The 12,561-nt window shown below is 40.5% G+C and overlaps 1 protein-coding gene across 19 annotated transcripts in view; it reads right to left on the bottom strand.

Annotated features, from left to right (window-relative positions):
• Window positions 1-12,561, bottom strand: part of LOC123517573 (calcium-dependent secretion activator-like) — a 1,686,808-nt gene that overhangs the window by 369,979 nt on the left and 1,304,268 nt on the right. For all 19 annotated transcript variants that reach the window (XM_045277817.1, XM_045277814.1, XM_045277824.1 and 16 more), the window contains 2 exons: window positions 6,315-6,432; window positions 5,981-6,172 (listed from right to left, as the gene is read on the bottom strand). In XM_045277817.1, coding sequence (XP_045133752.1) covers window positions 5,981-6,172; window positions 6,315-6,432 — 310 coding nt within the window. The remainder of the gene's footprint in view (window positions 1-5,980; window positions 6,173-6,314; window positions 6,433-12,561) is intronic.

Genomic DNA, 12,561 nt, shown 5'->3' with positions numbered 1-12,561 from the left:
ACACACTTTGTGTTTAACCAGTTTCCAGACTCCATGGGCTCTACCCCTACCTTCCAGGACAAACCCTTGGGTGCCGGTCAGGAGGAATTTGTGGCTAGGAAGAAAAGGAGTCCTCTCCGCCCCTTTCGTTGGTCTAGCCCTATGAGGCAGTCCACCGAGTCTATTAACCACATACTTTAAGAATGGATTTCAGCTGGTTGCTCTTCTGCTCTTCCCTTCACTCTACCAGGGAAATCCTTCTACAGGGCTGACGAGGACACTCTGCACTGCAAGACTGCTACAGTGAATTTGTTCCTTGCTTCCCTCTTAACGAGAAACCCTTCAGATGTGTGCTCTTCCATCTCCATCAAGGATTTAGCACAATTGGAGGAAGCCCTTCGATATCTACGTTCAATCCAGAATTTTCAGTTCTGGATTTTTGGTGCAGTTTCCAGATTATTCAAGCTGAGTGACTCTGCACCAGATAGGAACCTCCTCATGAACCAAGCGGTCTACAGCATGCAATTGGCGATGCAAAGAGCAGCCCAAGTTTCCACCACAGCATTTTCCAACATTCTAATGATTCGAAGGCAGTCTCTCTTGGACTCCTTACCTGCATCCTTCTCCTCTACTGTTACGGTTTGTGCCTTGATTTCCTTTATTTTCTTATCTATATATTATTATTATTATTATTATGTTTATGATGAGTGAATTTAAATGTAGAATAAGGAATAATGTCTTTGCGTAAGGCTATGCATTTTTGTTGCCCCCGTTGCATTGTGAGAGCCCGCGCTCCTTTAGTTGATCTTTGATCTCTTCCTCAACAGGCATCTCCTGGGATGGATGTTTTGATGATGTTGGAGAAATTTTGTGGTGATGTCATGGGTATAAAGTGTGTTGGTTATTTGTGCTCCAGTCCTAAAGGTTGGTGGTGTTATCTGTGAGATTTTTGTGGTGTTTATAAGGTCTGGCAAGACCACCTGTGGTGAAAACAAGTGGTGATGTGGAGTGGCTTTTGAGCAGGAAGGACCGTATAGTGGTAGTGATGACTGTCTATAAGTGGATCTTGGAGACTTGTCATGGGTTGTGTGGTGTTTTCTTGTTGGTGACGAGTCTTTAGGAGGTCGTGGCGTCAACTGAGGAAGAGCACCGGTGAGGTGTGTGGTGGAGCATGATTTTGAGGATATTTTGCTTTTGCTCATACTGTGTTGAATTAGGAGCGTAGATGGGATGTTTCTACGGCATTTCTTGATATGTGGAGTTAATGATTAATTGTGAGAGTATTGACTGATTGCAATCCATGTGTCTAACTGTGGCCTTGGATCTTATATCAGCTGAGATTTGTGGGGACCCTTGATCTGGAGTAGTGTTGTCCCCAAGGTTAATTCTTATGAAATTAATATTTTTCTATGATTTGTATGTTTACCATTGATATGTTATTTTTGTATTATTTCATGCATGTAATATACCTATGTTTATTTATGTCTTGCTTTGAATTATTTCAATTATTCATGTAACTGATCATAACACCAGAGTGAAGCTTTGGGAGACTGTTGGAGGTAAGCAGAGTTATAATTGTGTTGTGCAGTGAGTAGAGGCCACGGACGGCTGGGGAGGGTGAGATTTTCTCTTAATATCCAGACCCTTAAAACTCTTGAGACAGGGATAACGTAATCTCGTCTTTGGGAGCAAACCGACCGTGAGTGAAAGCTTTGACACTACTGACAAACTGGATCTGATGCTGTCTCCTTTGGACGACCCCACTCTTTTTGTTGAGGAGAAAGTTGATCAAGCCCGTAGACAATCGGACCTTTTCTCAACCAGGAAGCTACAAGAAGCGACAGTCGCCGCCCTTAAGAGGAAGCCTCCTTACACCCCTTCTTCGTCATCTTCATCTCGGCCCTATTCCAAGCCCTCTACTTCGGGTTTCAAATGCCCTCAACCCCAAGCCAATACCCAACCTTTCAAGAAGACTAGCTCCTCCCGACTTATGCCGAAAAGTCGTCGTTCTTCCGCCCCTTCCAAGGCGGTTTTTCGGAAGTAGGTCCCACTTGCCTCGACCGTTCCTGTAGCTGGTTCCCTTGGTCACAGTTGGGAAGTATGGCAAAGGGAGGGAGCAGACTTGTGGGTAGTCAACGTCCTTCGGCACGGCTACCACATTCCCTTCTCTCGTCGTCCACCGCTTTCAACCTTCCCGAGGGCCTTCGAAAGCTATGCTCCCGACTCCAGGAAGGGGAGAGCGCTACAAGAAGAACTTCACACCCTCCTTCAGAAAGGGTGCATGGAGCCAGCACCACACGATCCAGGCTTCTACAGCAGGATGTTTGTAGTTCCAAAACCGCTTCATCTTCACGACACCATTTCAGATGGAAACCAATACATCCGTCATGATGGCCATCCAGCAAGGATATTGGATGATGTCTCTGGATTTGAAGGAAGCCTACTTTCAGATCCCTGTCCACCCAGACAGCAGATTGTTCCTTCAGTTTGTGTGGGGACAACGACCATTGCAATTCAAGGTTCTTTGTTTCAGCTTGTCCACAGCCCCTCAGGTCTTCACCAGAGTTATGGCTCTTCCTGCAATGGTTCTGCACTACCTGGACGACTGGCTAGTGCTAGCCTCCTCCAAAGAAGAAGCCTTAAGGTTGAGGCGGACACTTATGACTCTCTCGTTCTTCCGCCCCTTCCAAGGCGGTTTTTCGGAAGTAGGACCGACTTGCCTCGACCGTTCCTGTAGCTGGTTCCCTTGCTCACAGTTGGGAAGTATGGCAAAGGGAGGGAGCAGACTCTCTCTACTTCCCTCAACATCATCGTCAACTGGGAGAAGTCCAACCTTACACCCAGACAAGCTATCACCTTCCTTGGGATGGAGATCCACTCAAGAACCCTAGTGGCATTCCCCTCACAGAGGAGGATAGACAACCTTTTAAACCTCATAGAGGACTTTCTTTCTCAAGAAGTTCCCCCAGCACAGGACTGGCTCACCCTCCTGGGCCACCTTTCATCTCTCATCCATCTGGTACCAGGGGGTTGAAGGAGAATGAGAAGTCTTCAGTTCCAGCTCTTGGGCCACTGAGACAGACAACATTACTGTACCGAATTTCCAGTTCACATCTCCCAGGAAGTTCGGCAGAACCTCCAGTGGTGGTCAACCCCCTCCAATCTTCTGCGAGGCCAGTCCTTGCGGACTCCCAACCCAGATCTTCTCCTATACGCAGATGCTTCTTTGGAGGGTTGGGGAGCCTCTCTTCTCGATGTAGAACACAGTGGCCATGGTCAAGAAGGGACCTTTAGGAACAAATCTCCCTCTTAGAATTAAGGGCTGTCAGACTGGGGCTTCAGACCTTCGAGTCACACCTACGAGGGAAGACTGTAGCCGTGATGTCAGACGGCAGTGGCCTACTTACAGAAGGCAGGCGGCACGAGATCGACCACCCTCAACCGAGAGGCCCTGCAGACCCTCCAGTGGGCAGAGGACAATTCGGTCACCATACTGACTCGGTTCATTCGAGGTCAGAACAGCGGACGGCCTCAGCAGAAAGAACCAAGTGTTGCCAACAGAATGGACGTTGCACCACCAGGTTTCTGCCGACTTGTGGTAACTTTGGGGCTACCCTCTCCTAGACCTGTTTGCTACACAGCTGAACAGCAGACTGCCCAACTTTGTCTCCCCCTTCCCAGATCCAACAGCGGTGGCAACAGATGCCTTCCTTTTTACCTGGGATGACAAGGAGATGTATGCATTTCCACCATTCGCCATCATGAGAAAGGTCATCAACAAGCTCCGTTCATCAAAGAGAACCAAGTTGACATTGATCGCCTCTTTCTGGCCTCAAAGGGAATGGTTCCCAGATCTGGTGGGTATGGCAATAGCATCTCCACGCAGACAACCGTTCAGGAAGGACCTTCTACGACAACCACACTTCCATCGGTTACACCTCAATCTCCATGCACTACAGTTAGTAGGGTGGAGACTGTCAAGCGACTCCTCCAATTTCGGGGGTATTCCCGAGGAGTTTTGCAAGCAATGGCGGAGTCTAGAACGGATTCCACGACACTGAACTATCAATCCAAGTGGAAGAAATATCGACAGTGGTGTTTGGACACAAGCCATTCAGTGTCATGCCCTTCCAGTCAGAAGTTCGCGGATTTCATTCTTTTTCTCCACCAGTCTTGCCAGCTTTCAGCTTCTGCTATTAAAGGTTATAGGCCTTAAAGGCTTTGACCTCTTGCAGGACCTAGTACTTCGCAATCTGGTCAGATCAGTTGAGAGACAGGCACCCAGCCGGTCAATGAGACCTCCTTCATGGAATCTGGATGTCGTTTTGAGGGCACTCTCTCGACCACCTTTTGAACCAATGAATTCTGCCTCCTTTAGGAATCTCACAAAGAAGACACTCTTCCTCTTTTCCCTGGCCACTGCCAAAAGGGTTAGCGAACTACAAGCTCTGTCCTCGCAAGGTGAGGATCTTATCATCTCCTATCTGCCAGAGTTCCTTGCAAAGACAGAGAGAGCCTTTAACCATCTCCCTAGAGAGTTTCAGTTGAAAAGTCTCACACCCTTGGTGGGTCGCGATGATCAAGAACGTCTCCTCTGTCCAGTACAAGCCCTTACATACATGCTGGAGAGGTCGAAAAACTTCTCACACAAACCCAGAAACTTGTTCATCTCACCATCAAATACTGCCAAGCCTCTTCTAAGAATGCCTTGTCATTTCTTCTCAAAGAAATCATCCTCCCGGCTCATGAGTTCTTTCCAGAGGAACTTCAGCAACCACTAAAAGTAAGGGCTCATGACATTCGTGGAATTGCAACCTCGCTCAACCTCTCCCGGAAGCATTCATTTACGGCCATCCTGGAAGCAGCCTCCTGGAAGACTCCTGAAGGACTTGGAGAGAATAGATGGGGATACCTATTCTCTGGGTCCTATTGTGGCAGCTGGTGACATTGTGCATTGGCACAGTCACAGGCCCTGCCCTCCTGCCTTGTGACAACTTCAGCATCACCTACGTTCCTGGAAGACCGGGTGAGATTGCTGTCGTGCCCCTCTCCTGAGACATGTGGCAGGGTTGGCAACTTTGTGCTCTAACCTTGCTCCCAATCTTCCAACCTCAAGGTGACTATTCCGGTGCCCAAGACCAGTCCCACACTTCACCCACTGATGGATTTTACGGAGTTAGTTCTAGGAGTTTTATCTTCTATACTGTTCTCCTTGATTATCAGGTGATGCCACTCCTCTGCCTCAGAGCACCCTCGTCCACTTAATGTGGAATTCCGTTATATTCCTATGTTATGTGAAACAGGGTAGCGATAAACTATTTTTTCATACTTAAAAAATGTTTTCGCTACTTACCTGTTTCACACAACACATGCCTGCCCTACCTCCCCACTGCTCTGACTCCTGATGAAGGAATGGAGTTGGTGGGCTGAGAGGAGTGGGTTGTGGGGGAGAGGGACAACTCCCATTTTCTTTACCTTCTCCCCCACAACCCTCGGGTTGGGGTTGACTACAATCCACGGTCAGGTAACCCGTGTTCCACTCTATTCCTATGTTATGTGAAACGGCTAAGTAGCAAAAACATTTTTTTTAAGTATGAAAAAATAGTAAACAAAAATATGCAATGAAAATGCAGTTTTAAAAGAAAGTTGATGAGATCTTCAGAAAAGGCTTAAATAGGCAGACACATATAGAAAAGTGTATTGAGAAGGATGGTAACTACAATGAAAAATAAGTGCTTTCTGTTTGCTCACTTCAGTTAAATAAATTATTATTTGAAAATTTCTAACAACATTTTGATTTAGCCTCATAAACTTTCACTTCCTTTTACCAAAGATACTAGATTTCAAGTATGATTTGATTACAAGAAATAAGTAGATGAATAAAAATGGATAAATGATTGAGTGAATTATATATATGAATATAATATAAACAAACAAATAGAAAATAAATAAATACTTATTACAGACCAAAGTAAGGAAACATACAAATGAAATTCCTTACCACATCAACTCCATCCACAGCACAAAGTTTGAAAGACTGATTTTTGGCATCAAGAATAACATTGACCATGGCACACATTTCAGATGGGAGCACGTAGTCTGTGGAGACAAAGCCGGTGCCCTTTTTTAACCATTGTTGGAAGGCTTGATCTGTCCTTGTAATACAGGACTCAATCATATCACATGCCATCAACTGTGGAAAGAATGGGATAGTTTATAGCTAAAAAGTATGGATATTAGACTAAAAATGAGAGTTTAAAGATAAACAAAATAATATATCTTAGCATAAAGCTTCAAATTACAATATAGATAATAACACTAGGAGCATCTCATACCTTTAACCTTTGTTCAAGATGTTTGGCAAAATCATGATCTGGCCAATGAAGGTCTCGAATGAAAGACTGTAAGGCATCTAACTTCCAGAATAGGTCCTCAGAGGTTGCACACCCATTTCTGCCAGACAACATACATTTCAGTTGCTCAGTAAAGTTACTCATTCATGGTCACCACAGAGAGTTCAGACTTTTCTTGCTTTAATTTTTAAATCTAAAACAAAAATAAATAAACAAATAAATAAATAGTTATATCTAAAATTTGGTAAGACATATGTAGCTATAAAACATAACCTTCATAGTATAATAGGAAACCAAACTTAACTTGCACATGATGTAATACCATCTAGTGATTCTCTGTTTCAAGCAGAGTAAATTTTTGGAAGTGGACTAAGCAATACTTTGGTTCCACAGGTTATGTGGAAGCTGAGATTTCATTGTACTTGCAGGAAATATGTTTAGCATTAATGTTTCCTGATAGTAGTACAAAAGAACTACATCTTGAGGATAACTCTCATGTTGGTTGGAAGAGATAATGACCACTCAGATCCAAATGTCTGACTTTATATATTAATTCAATTTAATACATAATTCAGGTAAAATGTACACATAAGTATGTATGCACAATATTGTTGTACTAGTTCAATTTTGCAGTGGCCTGGAATTTGAAAAAAAAAAAAAAAAAGATAGATGATGGCAACACTCAAATGCTAGAATTAGAGATCATTGGATTTTAAAATTATGAGTACATGTAGAATTTTCAACTTTATATGTATTAAGTCTGAAGTAATAAATAGGATAGAGATGAGTAATGCAAGAAAGTAGCAATCTCACTTGAAGGAACAAAAATGTATAATCTAATATATGAAACATTACTAAAACAAGACAATCAAAGATGGTATCACTTAGCATGTAAGCTTTCTCTCATTAACCATTACAAATACAACTTCAGTACTACACTCGAATCTGCTTAAACAAACAGAGCTTAGATTTATTTCATATTTTTTTTGTCATTGTGGCATAAAAAAAATAAATAAATAAAAAAATAATAAAAATACAAAGTAATATGCCTAATCTTGCACATGCATACACACAAATGCACTATAACTATAGCTTGTACAAAAAAATACTGAGCCCTTTCCAATACAAGACAACAGAAAACACACTTGAAAGTCTCCATCCTTGAGGCAAAGGTGAAGGAACTAATTCATTCACTGTATGTTTCACTGTATTTTCACAAGTTTTTATTCAAAACTGCTGAACAACAATAAAACAAAAAAGCATATATATATATATATATATATATATATATATATATATATATATATATATATATATATATATATATATATATATATATATATATACTGCATCAGTTTCGAACTTCAATATGAATACTCAAAAACCTGTGTAGCAAATAGTGCTGCTGTCCTCATATCAAGAGATCTGATAGTTACAGAAGCAAAATGACCATACGAATTGGTATTGAAAAATTTATTTTAAATTTATCTGTTTTGAAGCTAACATTTTTACCTGAAAAGCTCAGTATTTTCTGTAGTGGGTTTATGATGTTGTGTGTAATTCACTGTTTGATCTGCTGCAGTCTATGACGAGACAGCCAGACGTTACCCTACGGAACAAGCTCAGAGCTCATTATTTCCGATCTTGGGATAGGTCTGAGACCAGGCACACACCACACGCCGGGACAACAAGGTCACAACTCCTCGATTTACATCCCGTACCTACTTACTGCTAGGTGAACAGGGGCTACACGTGAGAGGAGACACACCCAAATATCTCCACTCGGCCGGGGAATCGAACCCCGGTCATCTGGCTTGTGAAGCCAGCGCTCTAACCACTGAGCTACCGGGCCGTGTGTGTGTGTGTGTGTGTGTGTGTGTGTGTGTGTGTGTGTGTGTGTGTGTGTGTGTTTGATCTGCTGCAGTCTCTGACAAGACAGCCAGACGTTACCCTATGGATCAAGATCAGAGCTCATTATTTCCGATCTTCAGATAGGCCCGAGACCAGGCACACACGTGTGTATTTATTTACCTAGTTGTATTTACCTAGTTGTAGTTTTACAGGGCCTGGGCTTTATGCTCGTGTGGCCCCGTCTCCATATCTACACTTATCCAATCTTACTTTAAAAGTGTGCACACTCGTTGCAGACACTACTTCTTCATCTAAACTGTTCCACTTCTCAATACATCTCTGCGGGAAACTATATTTTTTAATATCTCTCAGACATCTTCCCTTTCTCAGCTTTTTACTATGCGATCTTGTGCTTCGGATGTCATATTCTTCTCTCAAGATCAGTTTCTCATTATCCACTTGGTCCATTCCGTGTATTTACCTAGTTGTATTTACCTAGTTGTAGTTTTACAGGGCCTGGGCTTTATGCTCGTGTGGTCCCGTCTCCATATCTACACTTATCCAATTTTTCTTTAAAACTATGTACACTCTTTGCTGATACCACTTCCTCACTCAAACTGTTCCAAGTCTCAACACATCTTTGCGGGAAACTAAATTTTTTAACATCTCTCAGACATCGTCCCTTCCTTAGTTTCTTACTATGCGATCTTGTGCTTCTAAAGTCATATTCTTCTCTCAGGATCAGTTTCTCATTATCCACTTCATCCATTCCGTTAATCAATTTATAAACTTGTATCAGATCCCTCTCTCTTCTCTGCTCCAAGGTTGGTAGATCCATTGCCTTTAGTCTCTCCTCATATGCCATCCCTTTAAATTCTGGAACCATTCTTGTAGCCATTTTTGTAGTCTCTCTAATTTTCTTATGTGTTTCTTTTTATGGGAGTCCACACAACTCCTGCATATTCCAATCTAGGTCTTATTTTAGTACTTATCAATTTCTTCATCATTTCCTTGTCCATATAGTGAAATGCTACTCCAATATTCCTTAGCAAATTATACGTCTCTCTGAAAATTCTATCAATATGGCTAACCGGTTGATTATTTTCTTCCATTGTCACTCCCAAGTCCTTTTCCTTTTTACTTTTTCTAGTTCTACTCCATCTCCCATCTTATAGATTCCCACTGGTCGTCTTTCACTTTTCCCATTTCCATGACATGGCTTTTGTCCACATTGAATTCCATCTCCCATTTTTGCTCCATTTCCAGATCTTGTTTAAGTCTTCCTGTAGTATTTCACAATCCTCTTTTGTTTAATGACTCTGCACAGTTTCGCATCGTCCATAAACAGATTTATGTAGCTGTTCACTCCCTCTGGCATGTCATTTATATATACGAGAAAAAGTATTGGTGCCAATACTGACCCCTGTGGCACTCCGCTGTCTACTGTTCTCCACTTGGACTTCATATCTTTAACTATCGTCCTTATTTCTCTCCCCCTTAAGTAATTCTTCATCCATCTCAATGTGCTTCCTTTTAAGCCACCCTTCTCCTCTAACTTCCATAGTAATCTTTCATGTGGCACTTTATCAAAAGCCTTTTTTAGATCTAAATAAATACAGTCAACCCATCCTCTCTCTCTTGTACTTTATCAACTATTCTAGAGTAGAAACTCAATAAATTTGTCACACATGACCGACCTTTTCTAAAACCAAATTGGCTATTTGATAATATTTTGTTGTCTTCAAGAAACTCGATCCATTGCTTCTTTATTACTTTTCACACATCTTGCATATTACACTAGTTAGTGATACCGGCCTGTAATTTAAAGGTTCTTCCTTCCTTCCGCTCTTATATATGGGAACCACCTCAGCTCTTTTCCACTCCACTGGCACTGTTCCATTTTCTATTGAGCATTTTATGATGTTGTATATTGGACTTGCTAGTTCTTCCCTACATTCTTTCAGTATTCTGCCTGAGACTTCATCCGGTCCCATTGCCTTTTCCTCATCCAATTCCGTCATCAACTTTTTATTTCAAGCTTGGTTACTTTAATCTCTTTCATATAGACAGTCTCTCTATTACCCTGTGGTCTTTCAAATTTGGATTCCTTAGTAAAGACCTCATGAAATTTACTATTTAACAGTTCTGCCATACTTTTGGGTCTTCCACCATTCCGTTTCTCCTTTTAACCTTTCTATTGTTTCTTTTTGTCTTATTTTTCCATTTATGAATCTGTAGAACAATTTTGGTTGTTCCTTACATTTTTCGACAATGTCCTTTTCATAGTTCTTTTCTTCTTCCTTTCTCACCTTAGCATATTCATTTCTTGCTGTTTTGAAGTTTTCCTTATTTTCTGGATTTCTGTTTCTTCTCCACCTTTTCCATGCTCCATCTCGTTTCTCCTTTGCCCTAGCACATCTTGCATTAAACCAATCTTTCTTTCCTTCTTCTTTAGGTCTATATTTCGGAACATATTCCCTGACCCCAGTTTTGTATATTTCCAAAAATAAGTTATATTTCTCTTGAACCGTTAATGAGTTTTCCATCTCCTCCCAGTTTACGTTTTAAAATAGTTCTTGAGATTCTCAATATCAGCCTTTCTGTAATTTAATCGGTCTCCTTTGTATGATTCATCTCTATCTTCCTTTCCTTCTTCTATATCCATCTCTAATATTACATGGTCACTCTTTCCCAATGGGCACTTGTATCTTATATCATCGTTAATTGGTATATCCCTTGTAAAAACTAGGTCTAATCTTGCCGGCTCATCGTTTCCTCTGAATCTTGTGTTTTCCTTTACTCTTTGGACCATCAAATTATCTATCATTAGGTTCAGGAATCTATCTCCCAGGCATCTTCCCCATACCACTTTCATAATTTTCCCAGTCTACCTCCTTACAGTTGAAATCTCCTATCAATATCACTTTTCTCCTTTCCTTAATGATTCTTGTAAGACTCCTTATTGTGTCATCTATCATGTCTCTATATTCTTGGTTAGTCCATGAGTTTGTTTTGGTGGCACATATGTTCCAATGATTGTTAACTCCTTTTTGTTAATATGCATCTTAACATACAGTATTTCTGATTTTCCTTCCCCAAACTCCACTTGATTTACCACTATCTCCTTCCTTAACATCATCATGACTCCTCCTCCTCCTTTACCCACTCTCTCTCCTCCATATATTATACCTTTTATCTATGTCTATTTTATTGCCTCATTTAACTTTGTTTCCACCAGGCATACAATATCTGGTTCTTCTTTCTTTATGTAATCTCTTAATTCTAATTTACTAGATAAAATCCCATCTATGTTTGTATACATCATTTTTAATCTCTTGTTCTTATCATTTTAGTTAAACTTGCTCCATTCTTTTCTCTTCTTTCTCTTTTATATACCATTTCCTTATCCTGTCTCCTATAATTCTCCAAAAAATGCCTTCTTCTCCTCCTCTGACCTTTCATTATTTTTTCTCTTGCTTCTGCCACCAGTTCATTGTGTCTCTTCCTTTCCTCCTCGTTTCTATTATATATATATATATATATATATATATATATATATATATATATATATATATATATATATATATCTTTGCAACCTTCTGTTTCTCTGAGTTTTGTTTTTCTATATAGTACTTCTTCTGCTGCTGCTTGTGATTTTAGTAATATCTTAATTGGTCTCACTGTTCCTTCTTGATATGGTCCCATTCTATGGATTTCTTCTACTTCCTCTTCTAAGTTCTGTCTATCCTCGTCATTCAGATGTTTTAGTAGGTCTTTTACTGATTTCATTTCGTCTTTTTCCTTCTTGGTCTATATTTAACATTTTTTCTTTCAGTCCAAAAATAATTACACTTTTTTTCCGCAATTTCTCTTACTAAATTTTCTTTTTTCTTGAGGACTCCTATCATTTTGCTTGTCATATTTTCATCTCTTTCTTTTAACTGTTCTTGAAATACTTCTTGAAATGATTCCTTGTCTTTCTTATCTTGGATTCTCCATGCCTGTACTTCTTTTTTAATCACATCTTGTACTCTTTCTTCTTCTTTGTTAACTAGATCTTTTAGCTTCTCTTTTTCTTTCTCGGCTTTACCGAGTCCTTCTTCCACCAATTTCTTATAGTTCGCTATTTGGACTTTTAATTCTTCATTTTCGGATCTTAGCCTAGTTTCGTTTTCTTCCACTCTTTTTATCCTTTCTTTCAATTTCTGGAGCTCTTTATCCTGTTCTTCATTCTCTTTCATTCCCATACTCTCCTTTATCAATTTATCTAATTTACGTTCGATAGTGAAGACTCTATCAAATAGTAAATTTTGCGCCGTATCAAAGCCTTCAAATTCTCTTTCTCCCTCACCAACATTGTCATCATCAGCTTTCATTC

The sequence above is a fragment of the Portunus trituberculatus genome, chromosome 42 (genome assembly GCF_017591435.1).
Source record: "Portunus trituberculatus isolate SZX2019 chromosome 42, ASM1759143v1, whole genome shotgun sequence".
NCBI lineage: Eukaryota > Metazoa > Arthropoda > Malacostraca > Decapoda > Portunidae > Portunus > Portunus trituberculatus.
This window is presented reverse-complemented; position numbering and strand designations above follow the sequence as displayed.